The following is a 20090-nucleotide window of genomic DNA, read 5'->3' on the forward strand; positions in this document are numbered from 1 at the left end:
CTGTGCCAGTCGCAATGCGCAATCCAGGGCGCCGAAAACTGCCACCGCCTGCCGACGGTGAACTCACCTCCTTGTCAAGCGCCAGCGCTGTTTTCGTTTGCGGTACATCAGCCGGAACTCGACGCCTTGCTCTCCGCCGCCTCGAAAGCTACATCAGCAACGCGCTTTTTAAGCGACCGCTTTCCCGTGGATTTCTTCAGTGGGCATGGAAGTGCAAGGACAATGTAGACCATGCCAACACCTTTCCATTTTTTTATGCATGTTCGTCGCCCCTTTCACTTTACTGTAGAAAGTCAAACGACCTTTGCTTACTTGTACTTCCATGCCCAAATGTTTTGTTCGCTTTATTCTGCGAGTGCATTCACGTTGCTAAGCTGTTGTTTATGTCTGGTGATATTGAGTTAAATCCAGGGCCACCTAGGGAAGATCCCTCTGGTCAACAATAGAGCCAGCTTGTTGCACTCATGAAATCGCTGCATGAAAAAATGAATACAAAACATGATGAACCCATGAGTGCCCTTAACGAGCTGAAAGAGGCTCAGCAATCACTTGAGGGGCGTCTTCCCAACATAGACAGCAGGCTTCTCGCCGTTAAAACTAGGTTATCATCGGCCGAAACCCCAGTCGGACAAAGCTCAGCAGCCGAAGTAGTCGCTTTTAACCAACGACTTGATGATTTTGAGGACCGCTCCCGCAGGGTTAACCTTATATTTTACGGCATTACTGACACCGGCGCGGAAACATGGGCTCAGTCAGAAGGCAAGATTGTTTCCCTTCTGGATGCCCCTGTGAATCTAAACTTAAATTGCAGTGTCGACCGCCTGTCTTGTGCGCACCGACTCGGCAAATACGTCCCTGGGAAATGCTGACCTGTTATTGTTAAATTTATTTCACTGAAACTTCGGGACAGTATTCTGGCGGCAAAGCGTAATCTGAAGAAATCTGGAGTGGATGTGACTGAAGACTTCTGCAGAGCGACAAGAGCTATAAGGAAAAAATTGTTTGATTATGGCAAATCTTCTCGAAAGCAATTTTCCATCCGGCATAATAAGCTTTAAATCGGGAAAAAGTGCTACGTTTGCTGTTCAGCTACCGACCGTGTTTGAGTCCTTGAATCTGGTAATGGTGCTTCCGTTTTGACAGATGCATCACCTGCATCGACGTCGGCTTCTGACAATCAGTTGTTATCCTAACTGAAAGCCTCGCTACTCACCGTGATGTATATTTTATATTCACCAATATTAGAAGCATTGTCAATAAACGTAAGGCACTGTCATCAGTCTTGGACGCATGCTCCGCCGATGTAGTTCTACTTACTGAAACCTGGTTCTGAAACCTTCTTGATCTTATCTGAACAACAGCACCTGGACTTGTGCACTCGATTTCATACGTGCCTGGTATAAGCGACCACAGCCTTATTCATTTCGTTATGACAACTTGCAACACGCGCCAGCCTTCGACAACAAAAACGTTTAGAAATTACAAAAAGGCAGATTATGTCTCAATAAATACGGAGCTTGAACTATTCTTGGATGGCTACATTCCAACATTTTTCGATCGTACAATGGAAGAAAACTGGATTTCCTTTAAAAAAAGAGTTGCAAGTCTCATTAACAAACACATACCGTTACAAAAAATTTCAGGTAAACAACGGGCACCTTGGTTTAACACAACGTTAAAGAGGCTACTGTACAAAAAAAGCGTCTTTTTCGTTAACGAAGTCTACAAACAGTCTTGCTCGCTGGCGTGTATATCGTGATAGTGTGTTCTCCTATCGCATTGCTATCAAACAGGCAAAAGATTTTTTTTTCTGGAGAGCACACTCCCTTCTCTTCTTTCCACCAACCCTTCGAAATTCTGGAACTTTCTTAAACCTGCACAAAGCCGTGTCATTTCTCTTCTTGACTCTGCCGGGCACCTGCTGCGCAATGAGGAATGTTGTACTGTCCTGAATGACGTCTTCGAGGGTGTGTTTACAAAGGCAACTGCGGTTGTCACGCCGCAGCTGCATAATCGCGATTTCTTTCCCATGGATGCAATTGTAGTCAACTTTCAGAAAATAGCTAAATTCACTGAGAAACTAAAGCTTTCGTCTTCGTGTGGCGATGATGAAATTAATGCGAAGTTTCTGAAGAACACGAAAGCTTACTCTTCAGTTTTCCTATCATACCTCTTCACACCGTCCATTGAATCTAGTACGCTGCCATCAGATCGGAAGGTCGGGAAAGTGGTGCCACTTTTTAAATACGGGAACACGCATTCTCCTCTCAATTATCGATCAATTTCTTTAACCAGTATCCTGTGCAAACTTCTAGAACATGTAATTTACTCTAATCTAGTCTCATGTCTTGAATCAAATGACTTTTTTACCTCCTGCCAACATGGATTCCGGAAAAACTATTCCTGTGAAGCACAGCTTCTGTTATTTACTAATCACATCGCAGCAGCTCTAGACCGAGGCTCCTTTCTGCAGTGTTTTTTCTTGACTTTTCTAAGGCTTTCGACAATGTACCTCATCAACTCCTTCTATAAAAATTAGCACTTTGAAAATTGACCCAAACATCTTCAACTGGATCGAATGCTTTTTATCTAACCGAACCCAATAGGTTATCGCTAACAGTCACGTTTCCTCTGCGTGTCCTGTTGAATCTGGCGTCCCTCAAGGTTCCGGTTTAGGTCCACTACTATTCCTGATCTACATAAATGATCTTTCAGATAACATTAACTCTAGTATAAAGCTATTTGCAGACGACTGCGTTATCTATCGCGAAATAAATAACCCTGATGATACACTTGTCCTTCAATATGACCTAAATAAAGTATCTGACTGGCGCAATAAATGGTTAATGACCCTTAACATCAGTAAATGCAAGCACATGACATTTTCGCGAAGCACTAATGCCTCAATGTCTTCAGAATACAGAATTAATGGCATCGGTCTGGAGCGCGTGTCTGCATACAAGTATCTCGGTGTCTACATATCTGATGACTTGTCATGGGATACTCACATTGACTACATCATAGGTTGTGCAAATCGCACTCGGTTATTTCCGACGCAATTTTTTAAAAGCTCCACAGCGCCTAAAATTATTGCTTTATCAAGCTTTCGATCGTCCGAAACTCGAATACGAGTGTGCAGTTTGGGATCCGGCACACCGCACTCTCATTCAATCCATAGAATCCCTTCAGAATCGATCAGCCGGTTTTATTATGTCGAACTATTCACGTACCGCTAGTGTCTCAGAGATGAAATCGTCACTTACCCTTCTTAACCTTCAAACTCGGCGCAACATCTTGCGCCTTTGTTTATTCCATAAAGTGTTCCATCACCGTTCATTGAATCAGCAACTCATTTCGCAGCCAGTGTACTTATCCTCCCGTATCGATCACAGCAATAAGGTAGCTGTTCCTCTTTGTCGCACTTACGCGTTCCTGCATTCTTTTATGCCGAAAACCTGTTTTGAGTGGAACCGCCTTCCCTCTTCTATCGCCACCTTAGGCGATGCGTCATCATTCAAGACCGCTGTGACACATCTTTTAAAATGACTCGAATTTTGCTGTTTTTTTTTTCCTTTTATTTTGCTGCTCTTACTGTCTGTTTATGTTGTCCTTGTCCGTATAGGCTTGAATGCTTTTTTGTTTTAAACCATGTACCCACCCCCTCTGTAATGCCCATGAAACCCTGAGGGTATGATATAAATAGATAGATAGATTACCTTAGGAGGAAATGCCATAGAAATTACAAGTACAATCAAAATGCTGGGAGCACATTTCAATGAATTTATGTTATGGGATGCTAACACTGAGCACCTGCAATGTGAGCTTGCCCATGTAGTGGGAACCATGCGAAAATTTCAGTATTGATTACCTGTAAAAGCAAAGCTTGCGTTGTACCATGCATTATTTGAACTGCAATTCAAATACTGCATTTTGACATGAGGCAGTACAGCACAGACAAGTATCATGAATGTCTCAGTTATACAGTAGAGTGCGCTTAGATCAATTTCTGCTGTGCCTAACAGAACACGTTCTTAACCATTGTTCCCCACCTATCGCATTGTGCGCTTATCCAGCATGTACTGTTACCATATTTTACAGTTACACAAATCACAAATTGGATACGGCATATTATTTTCATCCGAAGCTGCTAACCTCCAGACCAACGTTCACTACTACCCTACACGACACCATGAATAATGGTCTGTGTCTCACCCACGTATGAACTGCGATTTTCAAACTCTAAAACATATTTTGCCTTCTTTACTAAACAGGTTTGACTTATCTTACACCTCCAGCTATGAAATTTATTGTAATTACCTTTGAGACGTCTTTCGTTAATTTTGTTCTCTTGTGCATTGCCCTACCACTATTTATCTCTTATTTGGATGAAATGTCCACAAGGATATGTTATTGTATCTGTGGTATGGTTCATTTTATGCTGCACCGCGTGTTCATTGTATTTGAGTCTTCCTTGTAAAAATATATGTGCCCTGTGCTGCCTGTTTCGGTGCATACTACTATACCAATGTGCACATGAGGGAAGGGAACAGTGTCAAGCTGTGAATCAGTGGCTTTTTTCCCCTTCTACTCAGCCATGTACCTATGTACGCATGTCTGGAATAAAGGCTTAGACTCTGAGGAAATGACGCGCGAAACAATGCAATAAACATTTTCTTTTTCAAACTTTGTGAGTGCTCGCAACAGCATTCTAGCTACATTATCACCAGGATCAGCAGGTCATCAGCGGCAAATGATAAAGAAATCCTGACATTATAGCAGCAAATAACTCGCTTGCTCAAGGTGAACAACTATTTCATGGTGAGAGTGATTGGAAGCTTACTTCAATACTAACTGAACCAAATGCTATTTTGTTTGAGTGACCTAGAAAGAATTAGCATTAGTGGGCTTTGTCTTTTGGTGAAAACGAGTGTTTTCTGGTAAATTACTGGCGATGCTTTTGCCCATTTAGAATCAAAACAGCGGAAACTAACGGGACATTGAAGAGATACTTCAGCATTATAGTGGTTGTTGCAATTATGATGGGCACGGCAGCTACCCTAGCATTCCTGTGCTGCTTATTGTTTCAAATTTAGCTTGCTGCCTTGGTTTAAACATTTTGCTCTAGCCCCATATTCGACCTCACGTTATGTGTTCTTGATGCCCCTGCTTTGAACACCACTGTTTCCGTGAGTATACTTTGCCACACACAAAATAAATATTAAGTCACAAATCAGTGCCATAAGTTGGATTGTTTTCGTTCTAGAATACCTTGTAGGAACTAAGCCAAGAACAAGAAAGTCTTTTGCAAATACCCTATTATTATTTGTGATGCACAGCCCAGTTTGTCAGTCTACCAAATTTTATAACCTTTTGAACATTCTGCTTAAATGCTTCAATAATTTCGGTATTTTGTGCTCTTCTACAGGTCAGCACCACTACATATTTCATCTGAATAAATGTTACTATGCAGAAAGTGTTCATTGTTCTACTTGAAGACAAAGCAATTTAAGGGATTATGCATGTCCTCACAACGACATGCATATTCACTTAAAGGGCCACTAAAGTGAAAAACGATTTCTTCTGCGTGAGTAAATTACCGTTCTACAACACCAAAAACACCACTCTTACAACGATAGGACGTTTGGTAAGCCAGAAAAAGCGCAAGAATGAAATACGGGTGGTGACGACTACTTAAGTTCCCGCACCTGGTGGCTGTGACGTTTTGAATTTTGATGGCATGTACTAGGGCCTACTAATTATATATAGTGGTACAGATTGACTACATTGTGTTCTAAAGGAACCAAATATTAAGCATGGTAACTTTCGGGAACCTTTACTCAGCCAACGCGGCCCAAATGCGCAAACATACTTTGGAATCCCTGACGTCACGCTGACGTGCCGGCGCTGGGGTTTCGGCTCGAAATTCATATACTGATACTTGGACCTTCATTTTCTCTTCTAATAATCAAACTATTTTTTTGAAATGACTGCCTGCAGGGTTCTCAAACAATCCTTCATTAGTCTAAACTGATTTATTGTTTCGCTTTATTGTCCCTTTAAAGCTACTAAAAATTACTAAAAAAAGTCACTAAAAGTTACTAAGGTTACCTAAAGTTACTAAAAAGTGACTAAACATATTTTTCAAAGAGAGGTTATATATACACACACAATATACTATAGCTAATAACTGCATCAATCTGCGTGCCACTGCTATAGGTCCCATGAGCAATGTGGTTTGCCTTTTCTGAGCACTAGAGGCTGTGTACAATTGTGAAATGAGCCAACCTTTAGTCGGTCGAGTCTGCGTTCCTGTTGCCTTCATGTGTGCAAACCAGAAAGCTTTCTACAGTTTTATGCTGAAGATTATGAAAGGTTGCCCGACACTGGCTTACAATGTTCATAGGCACCTGGCTTACCAGAAGACACCATTTCTGTTAGCAAAAGTAGGTGAAAGGTAAAAAAAAAACACATTCAGACATTGCTTTACAGGCCTTTACCTTCGCTACAATATGCAATATTAGGATGGCTTCCCAAATGGACGTAGCCAGTGCCATGTGCATACGCATTGCTCACCAGCTGCAGTGGTTTCACATTGACACAGGCGATGTGTAAAGACATCTGTGTGCTTGAAGACAGGTGCATGTAAAGCACAACAATCCAATAAAATGGATCTTCCTGTATACATAAATAACATCATTGCAGCCCCTACAAGGGTGATATGATGAGCCGGGATGCCATCATCCATCCCATATATAAATTGTCTGAATTCAAATAGTGCGAGACTTGACATAACTTTGATGTGCTAGCCATTTCCTTGTTTGGATAAGCTGTTCAGTTTGTGCATGTTATAGTGCAAGCATACCACCAATGGGGTTGAGCTTTGTAAAAATAAAATGCACTGCATTGTATATTTAAGCATGCTAACTTATGTGCGAAACTATTTTTTTTTTTGATCGAGAGCTTTTGCTTTATATGGGGACCTGCAGTGTAAAAGTAAGTAAAGGTCTAGGCTTATTCTACGATGTGCAGAAATGCACTTTTCTTCGGTAATGAAGATCGCTAAAGAACGTTGCATCACCCAGAAGGTTACACTTGGTATAGCAGGCAGAGAGTTGGTGCACGCACATTTATTGGTGCGCAAGGGCAGGCGTGACTTTGATGCCGGGAGGGACTAAAATCAGGAACTCGCATGCCAACTTTACTGCTTTGTCTAAGTGCATCAATACAGTGGAAATATGTCATACGTTCCTGGCACAGTGCTGTATGGCATGAAAGGAAGCAATTGTCATCATGTCCTTTTGCTCAAACGAATCTGTGATGCGCCAAGTGTTTGTGCCAACTGTGAGCCTCAAATGAATTGTTCTGGCACTTGCCACTGCACGGGGATACACATACACAGAAACAAGTGCAGTAGCTGCGGGAGAATGGACTAGTAGCAAGAGTGAGCAGAAGCAGGAGTTAAGTGTCTTATAAAAATAGTTGAATTCTCAGTTCCCACCTGCACTGAACCACGTGTATTATCCTGCGATTCTGGAACTGTGTCGGCTACCTTGAGGTGAAATATACCATTAAATCTGATGGAGGACAAAATCTGGCGCACATGCATTCTGCCAAATATTCGAGATTTAGAAAAGACAATGACCAGGGGAAAGCTTGCAAAAGTACAAAATGGCAACCTTTGATAAATCAAAGGTTTTTTTCTAGTAAAGAAGCACCTGCACCGACAAAAGATGTAAGCTGCAGTAAACGTTAGACTAAAGAAAGGGAGTGCACTGACGTTACACACATAATAAACGCGATTTCACTACACAGAGTAAGGCAGTGCTTCATCATCTTAAACCATCGTTCTCACCTTCTGCTCTCCCATTCACCACATAAGCGCTGTGCATTAAGACATCGTGTCAAAGTTTAGTGCGATGCCTTTGTCACTGGATAACTAATAAAGATATGTATATACCAGCATTAGAGTGTCCTTTTGAGCTCCTACTTTCAGACTCATGAGCCCACTCTGTTTCCGTAGGGCCGGATCGAGCTCCGCAGGGTTACCACTGAACTGCATAAATAAATTTTTTTACACACTGCAGGTGCCCAGAGTTCTTATCAATCTTTTACTCACGGACGCATGCGTACGTTATCCTTTTCATTCAATAAAGATCGACGAAGAGCTATCGAATGTGTTTGTGTTTGCGATCCGCAATCACTGAGAAGGCTTGAGCGCTGCACTGTGCCAGTTCCCTACTGTTAGCTTTTCCGCATCACATTTGTGTTACGCGGTCAAGCATACGCAAGTACTGCGGTGAAGTATACCAATAGTGTAACAGGGCCACTGTCACTGGATATAGTGTGATACTGGTGGCGCTCGCCGTCACGTCTCCTGTCACGGCAAAAACACAGCGGCGCCTAATAAATGTACTGGTAGGCTTTGAGAGATATTTTGGACCTAGCTGTGGTGATTTGAGCCCTTGTTTCGCAAACTTAGCGTGCTCTGTATACAAGATTTTAACGGAAATTCGGTACGCACTCCTTAATTATATAGGAGCGCGTACCTTAATTATATATTATATATAGGCACACACGGGCCTCAGAGTAACTACGAATCTGTACGACGTACACGATCAGTGTTGCTGTACAGCTTTGACAAGAATCTATATGCAGCTATGAAACATTGCATGGCGACGTCTGTTTTTCGCACTTCAACGTACAGGATACGAAATGTGCTCCTATTCATCAAAGCCACGGCGCGGCTTAATGCTTTGCCAGTGTTGCTGAACAGCTGTCACAATTATCTAGGGCTAATAAAGTAGTTCGCGACATTCATTTTTTTTTTCTTTTTTACTTTCCCATACAAACAGTTGAACTCATCAACTGTTTCCCTTCGGGCGCAAATCTCCTTAAGTGTGCGGTACCCTCAACAACACAATGAACAATGCATCGGCACGATGCAATGCTTTGCCATTAAAGTCACCCGCGAAGACTCCTGACTTACAAACGTGCCCCCTGCGGCTATCAGAATTTAATGTACTACCGTCGCAAAAAAAACGCAGCAAATCACTTCTGGCACGGCTTCCTTGCCACGCATTCGGTTGATTCTGTGCTGCTAGGCCGGCTATGGACGAACGGAGCACACAACGTTCTTCCTCGTCGTCCCTAGGAGAAGACAAATCTCAATGTTCGAAAGTCCCCATATTTCCCTCTCGCAACCAGTGGTCCTCACGCATGCGCAGAAAGAGCGGTTAATTTGAATTTTGATGTGCTCCTGGCTGAAACGTTCGGAATTTCTCGCGGGCTCCCGAGGTATCTCGAAAGAGGGCGAGAACTCTCGCCAGCCCGCCGCTCTCCGCGACAGCGAACACGTAGTGGTGTGGTCTTATGCCCCACTGGCACGCGTCGGAAATCTTCGGCACGCGCCGAAGCGTCAAAAGCGTCATAGACGACTGCACGCCAAGTTTCATCCTAGACGCCAGCGCTCGTTTCTCCCTGGCGGAACGATTTCATCTCCAACGGGTGTAGGTTTCCGCCGCCGCTTCCCTTAGCGGTCGCGCCCGCGTTCAGTTCGCGCTGCGCGCGAAACGTCTCTTGTTTGCGAGGGCGCCTCTTCGGATGACCGGAAATTATTATTGTGTTGTTAACTGTCACGACAGCAATGTAAACACGAAATGGTTGATGCCACCAGTGAAATTCTGCCGATTCACAAGAAAATGGTACGAAAAAAGCAGACGACACACAAGGATTACTGCGGTGCGCCGAGCGAACTAAACAACTGGCAAACGAAGCGAGCACGTTCATTGATCACTCCTGAGTGTATGACGGTTTTTATATGTAACCCACATGAGTTTAATTATTACTCGGTACATAATCCTTTTATTCATATAAAAACTTTTGTTCGACGAGCGCTTGTCCTGTCTTCTTTCTCGTGTTTCGTTTATGTGTGCGCTGCCCAAGAATGGAAACCATTTCTGTTGTATGCGCTAGCAGTGGCCAAAGTTCACGCGTGCCGAGAAAGTGAATATGTGCACGATGCATTGAACATGACCGGAGTTCATTCCCGCTTCACCACTGCACCGATCGATCGAGTTACTGGACGATACACGGCCCGCGTCTTGGTCGCGCCGACATTGCTGAAGCAGGAATGATTAGTAATACGTTCAACTTCCGTCTCTTGAGCACTGTTAAAAAATGGCCGAGCTGTCTACATTGCTGCTTCTATTCCATATTGTAGGGGACGCACTAGTTAAAGTTGTGTGCGCATGTCGTACTTGTGCTATGCAGCGATATATATTGTTTATTTCCGCACAGTGTCGATGGAAGACCGTTGTCGCCATCAGAGACAACACGGATTTGTAGCAAACATATTGTGAGAAACTGCAAAAATGACTTTAGCTCGTATGTGCCGTATGTATGTGCCGCATCGTATGTGCTGACGATTTTTCCGGCGGTACATACGATGTCGTTTCCAATCACCTGCTCAGCGTCACTTACATGGTTAAGCAGCCGCTGCCCTTTCGCCGCATTGCAGCCATAAAAATAATCGTCAAGCCTACCGATCTTCTTAAAGGCAAATAGAAGCGTGTACAGTCTGTTTCACACTTAGGGGAAAACTGGGAACGTATTGCATCGCGATGCGGCAAGCAATGCAGTCGTGCGGTGGCAGCAGCTCGAGCAGGCGCAGACGCTCGAGGGGTGGAGTCGTGATCTGCGTCGTCTGCTACGGCGGCGCGCGCTAGCCGCATTGTCGGGAAGCGTGCTACTGTCAGGGGCAGTGTACGTATATTTCTTCACTGTGTGTGCTACCGTAATAAGCAGCGACAAGACGCACCAAGATGTGCGCGCAACGTGTTCAGTCTTTGTTTGACTCGAAAGGAAAACAAAGCACTCAACAATGATAACTATGGGAGTCGAACACGATGAAACAAACGGATACGATTAAATGAATGTTTTAGGTTCAGACAATGAGCTGGAAATGGTTTTTCTCGACAATCATTCGCTACACCAGACAGACTCTGCCCGCCGGCGGGGAATTGGACACGTCACGCTCGGAACTTCAGTCAGTTAAGCAGCTTAGCGGAGCGGGAACGCGCATGCGCCGTCCGCTTAGCCGTAAGCGGGATAGCGGAGCGAGGAACACGGTCCGCTTAGAAGCTGCCTTAGCGGAGCGCGGAGCGTCGTTCCGCTATCACAGCTAGGGCGCCGCTGTTAAGCCACATCGGCGTCAACAGCGCCAGTCTAGTCATGGTCTAGTGAACGCGATTTCAAATGCAAGATGGCTCCGTACAGTGTGAACGTGGTGTCTACGCTGCCCTGTTCGGCTTCTTCTGCAGCGCAGCGCAGGCCCCGTAAGCGGTTCCGCATTGACGAGGACTTGTGTTTGCTGCGCGAAGTAGCAGCTGCCGACCCCTACCAAAACCCCGCAGCATGGGAGGAAGTACTTAGAAATTTAATGCTCGCCGTGATGAGAGAGTTCACCATTCGTGCTATCAAGGAGCGCGTGGATCTCCTCGTGGGGTATTTTCGCCAGCAAGATAACGTCAACCTAAGGAGGTGATTCCCCACTTTTCACAGTCATGTTTGCGCACTTTGTCAGTGTATGTGAAACGCACAGTCGCAACGTCACCTGATCTTGTTCTCCGTAGGTCTGGCACCGAGGAGCAGTATGGAGCGAGGGAGCAATTATTGCAAGAAATCTCCGATTTGATGAACAACGCCGGCTATGTGCCGAGAACTTTGCCGAGAACGAGCAATGGTACAGGGCCGCGGCGGCATACATCGGCGCGGTCGGCAACAGTCCGACAGCGCCTGGCGCGACAAATCAGAGACGCGGCCACGTCATCGATGAACGTGTCAGACGGTGGCGAGACACATGGCAAGTGAAATACAGTTTGCATTTGAGCCCTTATTTCGCCCACCTTGCGCGCCCGGTGTACGAGAGCGTAACGGGTCGCAGTGCACGTTCCTTAAATGTACACTTAAATGTACACGCGCGCCCGCGCCGTCTGTGATCACAGTGCGAGCACTGAGACGTCTAGTATTTGTCCATGGCTCCAGCCTAGTTTACTGAGCTGTTATGTAGCACTTCTGAGACTCTTGCAAATACTGAGCCCGCCTATTGTTCTGCACCATGCAGCCAAAATGTTGCGCCCATCAGTTATTTCCTGTCAACAGAGGGAGCAAGAATACGATTATATTGTCACGAGACACTCAATTTTAGCTGCTGCTTCTCCTGCCCTTTTGCCTCGGACCAATTTCAGCATATATGTTAACTTCACTCATGTTTGCAAACACAAGACTATGGAAAGCGAAGGTAACTGGCAGGGCCGAAAAAATAAAATTGTACTCCTTTTGAATGTGTATTTGCAATATTATTCTTAAAACCAATAAAAACGTTTGGTGCCATCCTTGTGCTTTGTTTGTTTCCCCTTGTATGCAGGTGAGGGTTGTGCATCAGACTTGTTGCTGTCAATGTACGCCAGCCGCGACGAAAACACAGAAGAGCCTTCATTGGATCGGGTGTGCTACACTGAAGAAGGCAATGGGGATGAAGGCAGCACGACCAGGCCAAGTCGGCAAGTGTCGGCTGCTGACCCATCACGTAGGTGCAAAGGAAGTGATAGTAAATAGTTTATTCAGTAATTCACAATTTGTACTGCAGGCTCCTTAAAGCACGGTGTTTTTCTTTGTCTGAGCGGGGGTCAAACACACACGGCAGAAGTGCAATCTGAATTCCCTGTTTAATTACACTCATGAAGAAGGGGCGTATTTGTAGAGACATGGCATTGACATATCAGTGTTTATTCAGGTGCACAAAGAATTACCACTGTGTACCACAAGTTAAACCATGTCATCATTCCCGTGCAATGCCAAGCACTGTGCAACATGTTCAAATATCAAATAAAAGGAAACAAACAAAATGTACAATGACGCACTAACTAATGCAAGTGATAAGAATGTATGCTATAAATTTGATTCCCTTGTAGCACTGGACACCACCCAAGCAGAGCAGGCTACTGAAGAGAGTGAAGTGGACGAACAAGCACAAGGGCCCATTCACACTCGGAAAAGACAGCGACAAGCACTCGCTCCTCAAACAGGTACGGCAAAGCAAACTACATTGTTCGAAAACAGATGACAAGTGGCATTGCAGCTGCACAAGACTAATATTGTGTTCATTAAGCCGAAGTACCTGCGGTTAACATTTTCTGAGCCATTGAATTGTTTTTAGTAATAACTGCTGCGTGATTTCGTGGTTTCCTGTCTGACTGTTATGCACATGTAACAATTAAAGTCTTATCTAGCCAAAGTAAGTGGTACCTTATGCCAGCAGTGTTATTATTGTTGTCTATTGAATTAATTCAACTATGTTTCTTCGCACCTTCTGCACTTGTGTATGGTGCACAGCACCTCGGTCCTAGATTGTCCTAGGCACAACAGTGCACGCTACATGCCCTGTCGTCAACTGCACGAGGTCCAAGGCAAGGTACTGCCACAGTGCTGGCACACTTTAAGGGGACACTAAAGCGAAACAATAAATCAGTTTAGACTAATGAAGCATTGTTTGAGAACCCTGCCGGCAGTCATGTAAAAAAATAGTTTGATTATGAGATGAGAAAACGAAGGTCCAAGTATCAGTATTTGAATTTCACGCCGAAACTCCAGCGCCGGTACATCAGCATGACATCAGGGATTCCAAAGTACGTTTTCACATTTGGGCCGCGTTGGCTGAATAAAGGTTCCCGAAACTTGCCATGTTTATCATTTGGTTCCTTTAGAATACAATGTAGTCAATCTGTACCGCTATATATAATTAGTAGGCCCTGAAAGATGCCATCAAAATCCAAGATGTCACAGCCACCAGGTGCGGGAACTTAAGTAGGCATCGCCACCCGTATTTCGTTCTTGCGTTTTTTCTGGCTTACCAAACGTCTTATCGTCGTAAGAGTGGTGTTTTTGGTGTTGTAGAACGGTAATTTACTGATGCAGAAGAAATCGTTTTGCACTTTAGTGTCCCTTTAATATTCCATAGAATGGGAGCAGCAGAAGTCATGCCATTGCGGAAATACTATAGAACCTTAATAACATTCAAGGGTTACAAGTGTGATTAACAAGAAGGCATTTGCAAGGTAATGTGGACAGACAGGCCACAAACCAGTTAAGTCAATGGTGAACACTTCAAATAAATAAAAAGCAATGAAGCACAGAACAGATTTCGCGACATGCGTCTTAAGGTGTGAGGCCAGTGGGTAACTGATGGCTAAAAATAGGCCATGTAAAAAGAAAGTACAAAAGAGGTAGTTCAAGCAAATAACAGTTCAGCAGATAGAACACATTGTTTTAGCACATACAGTAATGTAAAAACAAAATAAAAGTAAAGAAGTCAACCTAATGACTGCATTTGCATTTGTGATTGATGCGAGTAAAAACAATGGGGATGTCTTGAGATGAACGTACTTTGATATTCCTTCACTACTTTTCAGGAATTAGAGGCCTGCAAGCTATGGGGCTGGAGCTCCTGAGAAGGAGAGAGGAGAATGATTTCATCCTTCGTCAAAAGGAAATTGAACTCCAGCACCGGAGGTTGGAGTATGATGAGAGGCGTCTGGCATTGGAAGAAAAAAAGGTCGCTCTGTTTGAGGAGAGACTTGAAAGACTGGAAACCCAGTGTAAGAACAATAATGAATGTATGCTTAAAAACATCAAAAATATGCTCGAGCAGCATGAAAACAAAATGCTGAGCCTCCTCCAACAGCACAGCTCATAAGTTCATCTAGTAGGTGTGCATTCATCTTTTAATAGGGCTCTACAGAGAGACACGCACGAGTGTCTTGAAAAATGTATGAAATAAAGTGCTTCTGCTGTGTTGAAGAAACCCGAGTCAGTGTTGTGGCCTCAAATATTCATCCAGCTGCGGGGATTCCACTCCAAAATATTCTGAGACCTGCGAACCGTACATGCAGGTGTGACAGTTCGCAAGAATAGCACCAACTTTATACATACGCGAGACATTTTGCTGGCGCAACTTCTGATTTTTTCTAAAATCTAGAAAAGCAAACAACCCTGCTATTTTTCCGAAGCCCCACTCAACTGCCTGCCTCACCGTACTCATCCTTTTGTTAAAGGGAAGCTGCTGCATGGTGAGGCTAGACCCGCCATAAGGCTTTAGTAGCAAAGGTCGTAAGGGGTAGGCCGGATCACCGTAGAGGCAAAAACTTCGTCCTTTCACAAGCTGCTCAAGTTTCTGGTACGTCTTGCTCCTTCGGAGGATACCTGTAATGATAGCACACAGAAACATTTTACTAATTGGAATCACATCTGATAGCTTTTAGTAAATTTTTGCAAAGTGCGTGTGTAGCTTGGTTACCATTAAGTGCACACACATGCTGAGGAAACTGCTTTCTGCATAGTATTTTGATGCACATTTATTTATGCAACAAGACTAGGTTTAAGATATTCCATCTAAATAATTTAACAGGGTTCTACCACAGTATCTGACAATCAGACTTAGATATTTCCACTGTTCCTTCGTGAATGAATGCTCTTTCATGGCTATTATTCCTCATGTAAATGTGCGATTCTCTGTAAACATGTGTGCTTACAAAGAAAACCAGTTTATGGCACAAGTGTTAATTGGGACATGCCATTATTTTAACATGTTCACCTTGCTAGGATTGATATACCTATTTATTTCACTGACCACCTGTACATACAACACCTAACCATTAGAATACTCGCATTCAATTACAATATTATAACAGCAGCTGAGCCTCTTCGGTGTGTCACAGCATTAGTGTACCATCAGTTACTCACCTGTTGAAATATAACCTTGGAACTATGCTGTTCGTATCATTGAATCATCTTCACACCACGATGCATATTTTTCATTGTTCTTGACATCAGTCCCACTACATTGTCAGAAAATTTTGAATGCTCTACCATCTCACCATAAACACTGGTCATAAGGTAGTACACTTGAAAACATTGTTTAAAATTTCTTTTATGATACGGTTGTTTTTGCAATTTTTGCTTATTTTGTCCCTGTGATACAAGTTCACAGCTACTTCACAATTACTCTAAAATTTGACAACAGTTCCCAGACAGCCTTGTGCTCTCAGACCTGTTTTAGTACATTTATTATACTGTTGTTTCCCGCTCCGAATCTAAAAAAAACTTGCGTTAGGTCTGCACTTAGATATTACACACAAGCGGATCGTTTGCTGTTTCTTCCAAACAACATGGAAAGCTTGCACCTTGTCTGGTATACGTGTGACTGTATGCGTGTTAGTCTGAGTCACCTTATGCAGCAATTAGCTGCATATACTGACGATCATCAGTACCGTGAACTTGCCTGCATCGTGACGACTGCCCACGTATGGGCCGTTCAACTGGCAGATGATGCCATTGGGGCACATGATGGCCTGATATTTCAAAGCATGAAATCGTTTGTGCCCAGAGAAAAAGAGCTTTTGGTCCCTTGATGGTCGGCAAATGGCCCGTGCAGTACCATCGATGAAGCCCCAACAGTTCTGTAGCGGCGCCTCTTTGGAATACACGGCCTGCAAATAAACATCGCGTGAGTAGACCGCACACTGACACAGTACCGAGAGCGTACCTGAGAAAAGTCTTCCAATTTGGCGAGATCCAACCAGGAGTGATTATTTGCATCTTGAAGAAGATATCCAAAAGTACTCTCAATGTGGGCGAGCACCGCATTTGTCGCCGACGAAATCACAGAGTAATGTCGTCCGAAGAGCGACTCCAGTTCGCGCAGCCTGTTTGGATATGCCAGACGCCGCAGAGTTAAGCAAAGACTCTCGTCTCCTGGAATTTTGACGCACTGCGGTGTAGACAAAACTTCTGGCAGTCGTAGTACACTCTGCAGTCTTCGCAAATCATCTTGCTCGAAACGAAAATATGTCCGAAATTGTCCGCTGTCCATCCTGTCAATGTTCAGGTAGCCGTGGGCTGACAGTGGTTCTCGCCGCGTGTATTGAAGCACTTCGAGGCACAGCAAATCTTCTATTTCGGACCACTTCAACGTGGACATGAGGAAAGGGTCCTCTAATATACATGGGTTGCACGTGACGTCAGTTCCGGCTTGCAAATCGCGCGTGCGCCATCTTTGAGAACGACCGCGTCAGGACGCACGCTTATACCGCCTACCGCCGCGCCTGAGCTTGATGTCGTTCGGTTTATCTTTGCGACATGACGAAAGAAAATTTGCACGCGCTTTGTCCATCATACTCTGAAGAGCTCGTAGGACCGACTCGGGCACGTTACAGAGCGAAGATCGAAATGTGTGACGGCATCGACCCTTATGAACTGTGCATCGGCAAGGACGCTACGCCGAACGTCGACTTGCTGCCCACCGTCACGCACGCCGACATCGTCAATTACTTGGTGCTTTCAACAAGTCACGTTACTTTGCAACAGATGAAGGCGTACAAATCCTTAGAAGGCCACAATTATTTTACGAGCGGATGGGTCAAGAGCATCGCAGCAAAGCAGCTGGCATCAGAGCGCGTCATCGTTTTGAGCGAGGTTAGTAAATTATCGATCGTTAAGCTCCGCATTTTTTTATTTCTCCAAATTTACGCTTTGTGTTCCTGTAGACTGTCTGATTTGTTTCTTTTTTGTTGTTGAGCGTAACCATTTTGTTGCCTAGCACGCGTACAGCGGCAACTTGAGAACAAGTGGTTAGAAAATGGTGCACAAGTTGTTAACATATGACCAAGCAAAGCATCACAACTGTCACAACTGTTAGAAAAATTACTTTCTCAACTGCTTGCTATAGAGCGAGCTTTTCTGAACCTTGTAAAGCGCAAGTGAAACCATGGTGCTCCTGCCACATTTTGTGGATAAAGTGGCGTACAACCACACAACAAACTGTTGCTGGTGCTCAGCAAAGTGGTCGTATGAAAAAGAATATTTTCTGAGGTCATTTTATTCGAAAACAGTATTGGTGGAAATCAGTTTATTTGACATTTCACATTTCAAAAACTGTATTTGCTGAAATCATGTTGTTTGACATTTCAGGTCAACCACTCTCAGCGCCTACGGGAGGTACCCCTTAAAGTGTGGATTCTTGCCAAAGCAGATGGAACTGTCGGGACAGCGCATTGCACGTGCATGGCAGGTGTAGGCGAAGCATGCTCGCATGTTGCTGCTACACTTTTTGCCATAGAGACAGCTGTGAGGCTGAGGGACTCCGTTACTTGTACTGAAAAGAAAAATACATGGCTGCCAGCTCATAGCCGGAATGTTGAATTCCGAAGGCTAAGGGAAATCGACTTTTCTTCGTCAAAAGCAAAGAAGAAAAAGATGGACAACATTATAAACAGTACTATTACTGCACATGTAACCCCTTCATCACATAGGCTACTGCCAATCCCAGCTGCGACAGATGCAGAGCTTGAGCAGTGCTTTTCAGCAATAGCAGATGCAGGAGTGACGCCAGCGTTGTTTACTCTGCATGAAAAATATAGCTCTCTTTTTCATCCACCACGAGCAAAAGAGCCTTTACTTCTTCGAACCCTAATGTGTGAAGAGGCCGCTTCTGAGGATTTGCCTGCTCTGGTGAGCCGAGCCGAAGAGTTTTTGAAAGAAATGGTGATAACAGAAGATATGGTGCAGCATGTCGAAGCCGTAACAAGAGAGCAGTCAAAATGTGCAAAGTGGTTTGCATTTAGAGCTGGACGAGTAACAGCTTCAGTTATGAAGAGTGTGTGTAGGACAAACGTGGACTACCCGTCAATAAGCTTGTTGAGAAGAATCTGCTACCCAGAGAAAAACAAGTTTTCATCTGAAGCCACAGACTGGGGACTCAAGCATGAAAGTGCTGCCCTCTCCAAGTACCAAGCAAATGCAGTGCAATGCCACAACAATGTGACACTAAGGAGGGCCGGCGTTTGTTTAAGTGCCAAATATCCCCACCTTGCAGCATCCCCAGATGCTATTGTCAGCTGTCTATGCTGCGGTGAAGGCATTGTTGAAGTAAAATGCCCTTATTCACTTGCAGTACAAGGACTAGAAGCAGCATTGAGCAACAAAGATTTCTGCCTGGAAGATAGTCCAGAAGGACCTCGCTTAAAGAGGACGCACGAGTATTTCTACCAAGTCCAAACACAGCTGGCAATGTGTGCGGTGAAATACTGCGACTTTGTCGTTTGGACGCCAACTTCTGTACATATTGAAAGAATAGTGGAAGATTGTGCATTCTTTCAAGGAATTCTGGAATTGGCAACACGATTTTTCACACATGTTGTGCTACCTGAAATGTTTTCACAATACTTCACCCGAAAAGATACACCAAAGGCTGGCACTAGTGCTAAAAGATCTGTGTACTGTTACTGTCGAGGCCCAGAAACAGGAAGAATGGTGGCATGTGATGGGGAACACTGCCCATACAAATGGTTCCACTACTCGTGCATTGGAATGAAGCGGGCACCAAAGCAGAAGCACTGGTATTGTGCAGACTGTGCTCAACTGAAGAAATCTTAGCAGAGTCCCTGGAACAAAAGCCCCAAGCTTTCACAAATATGTTACCATGAGTTCTGTGTCAGCAATTGCAGAAGATACTTCAAATCAGACTTGTAGCTAATGAAGGATTTATGGATTTAGCATGGCGACAAGCTCTCATCAGCTACATACAAATGGTATGGGAAAGATCACATGTGGAAAAGGAAGAAACTCCTAAAGAAGTTTGGCCACATAACCAGCCACTGCTACAATGCTCTACTCGAGTGGCGCTATGCATTCCGAGATGGTGTCTTGTGATCTGCTGTGCAATGTCTCTTGGAACACACACCGAAACAGAAGGTCATACTCATCCGTCACACATGTGGGGACCAATCAAACTATTCTATGCCCGAGTACAAGCTAGGCGAACGACAGAAGGGTTGAAAGACAACTGTAACTCTCAATGTACATGGACTTTCCCCTTCAAGTTGCAACGGTGGTTTCAATTGCATTTGTCTTTGATGTGATGCAGATTTCAGAGCTCACTAGGCAAGACTGCTTTGTCAGTGCGGTATGAAGAGAAAGCTTCAATCAGTATATCACACTGCCAACAATAAAGAGATTGGGTAGTTAGCACCCGTCCT

At 44.3% G+C, this 20090-nt stretch overlaps 2 protein-coding genes across 2 annotated transcripts; one reads left to right on the plus strand and one right to left on the minus strand.

Moving 5' to 3' along the window:
• Positions 1-14866: 14866 nt before the first annotated feature.
• On the minus strand, positions 14867-17035 carry LOC140217292 (uncharacterized). The gene is made up of 3 exons (XM_072287710.1): positions 16601-17035; positions 16337-16544; positions 14867-15258 (listed from the first exon to the last, which is right to left on the minus strand). The coding sequence occupies exons 1-3, from the start codon at positions 17033-17035 to the stop codon at positions 14867-14869; spliced, it is 1035 nt and encodes a 344-aa protein (XP_072143811.1).
• A 60-nt stretch (positions 17036-17095) lies between these two features.
• Positions 17096-20079, plus strand: LOC126548381 (uncharacterized). The gene is made up of 2 exons (XM_055063358.2): positions 17096-17529; positions 18025-20079. Exons 1-2 carry the CDS (start codon positions 17194-17196, stop codon positions 19486-19488), a joined length of 1800 nt encoding a protein of 599 aa, XP_054919333.2. The 5' UTR covers positions 17096-17193; the 3' UTR covers positions 19489-20079.
• Positions 20080-20090: the final 11 nt, after the last annotated feature.

The sequence above is a fragment of the Dermacentor andersoni genome, chromosome 4 (genome assembly GCF_023375885.2).
Source record: "Dermacentor andersoni chromosome 4, qqDerAnde1_hic_scaffold, whole genome shotgun sequence".
Taxonomy (NCBI): domain Eukaryota; kingdom Metazoa; phylum Arthropoda; class Arachnida; order Ixodida; family Ixodidae; genus Dermacentor; species Dermacentor andersoni.

Excerpts from the sequence above, each read along its gene's own strand:
- LOC140217292 (XM_072287710.1), bottom strand. The coding sequence starts at position 17,035 with ATGTCCACGTTGAAGTGGTCCGAAATAGAAGATTTGCTGTGCCTCGAA. Across the intron at positions 16,545-16,600 it reads AATTGGAAGACTTTTCTCAG|GCCGTGTATTCCAAAGAGGC; the intron begins GTACGCTCTCGG and ends GTTTATTTGCAG. Across the intron at positions 15,259-16,336 it reads GGGCAGTCGTCACGATGCAG|GTATCCTCCGAAGGAGCAAG; the intron begins GCAAGTTCACGG and ends CTATCATTACAG.
- LOC126548381 (XM_055063358.2), top strand. The coding sequence starts at position 17,194 with ATGACGAAAGAAAATTTGCACGCGCTTTGTCCATCATACTCTGAAGAG. Across the intron at positions 17,530-18,024 it reads GCGTCATCGTTTTGAGCGAG|GTCAACCACTCTCAGCGCCT; the intron begins GTTAGTAAATTA and ends TTGACATTTCAG.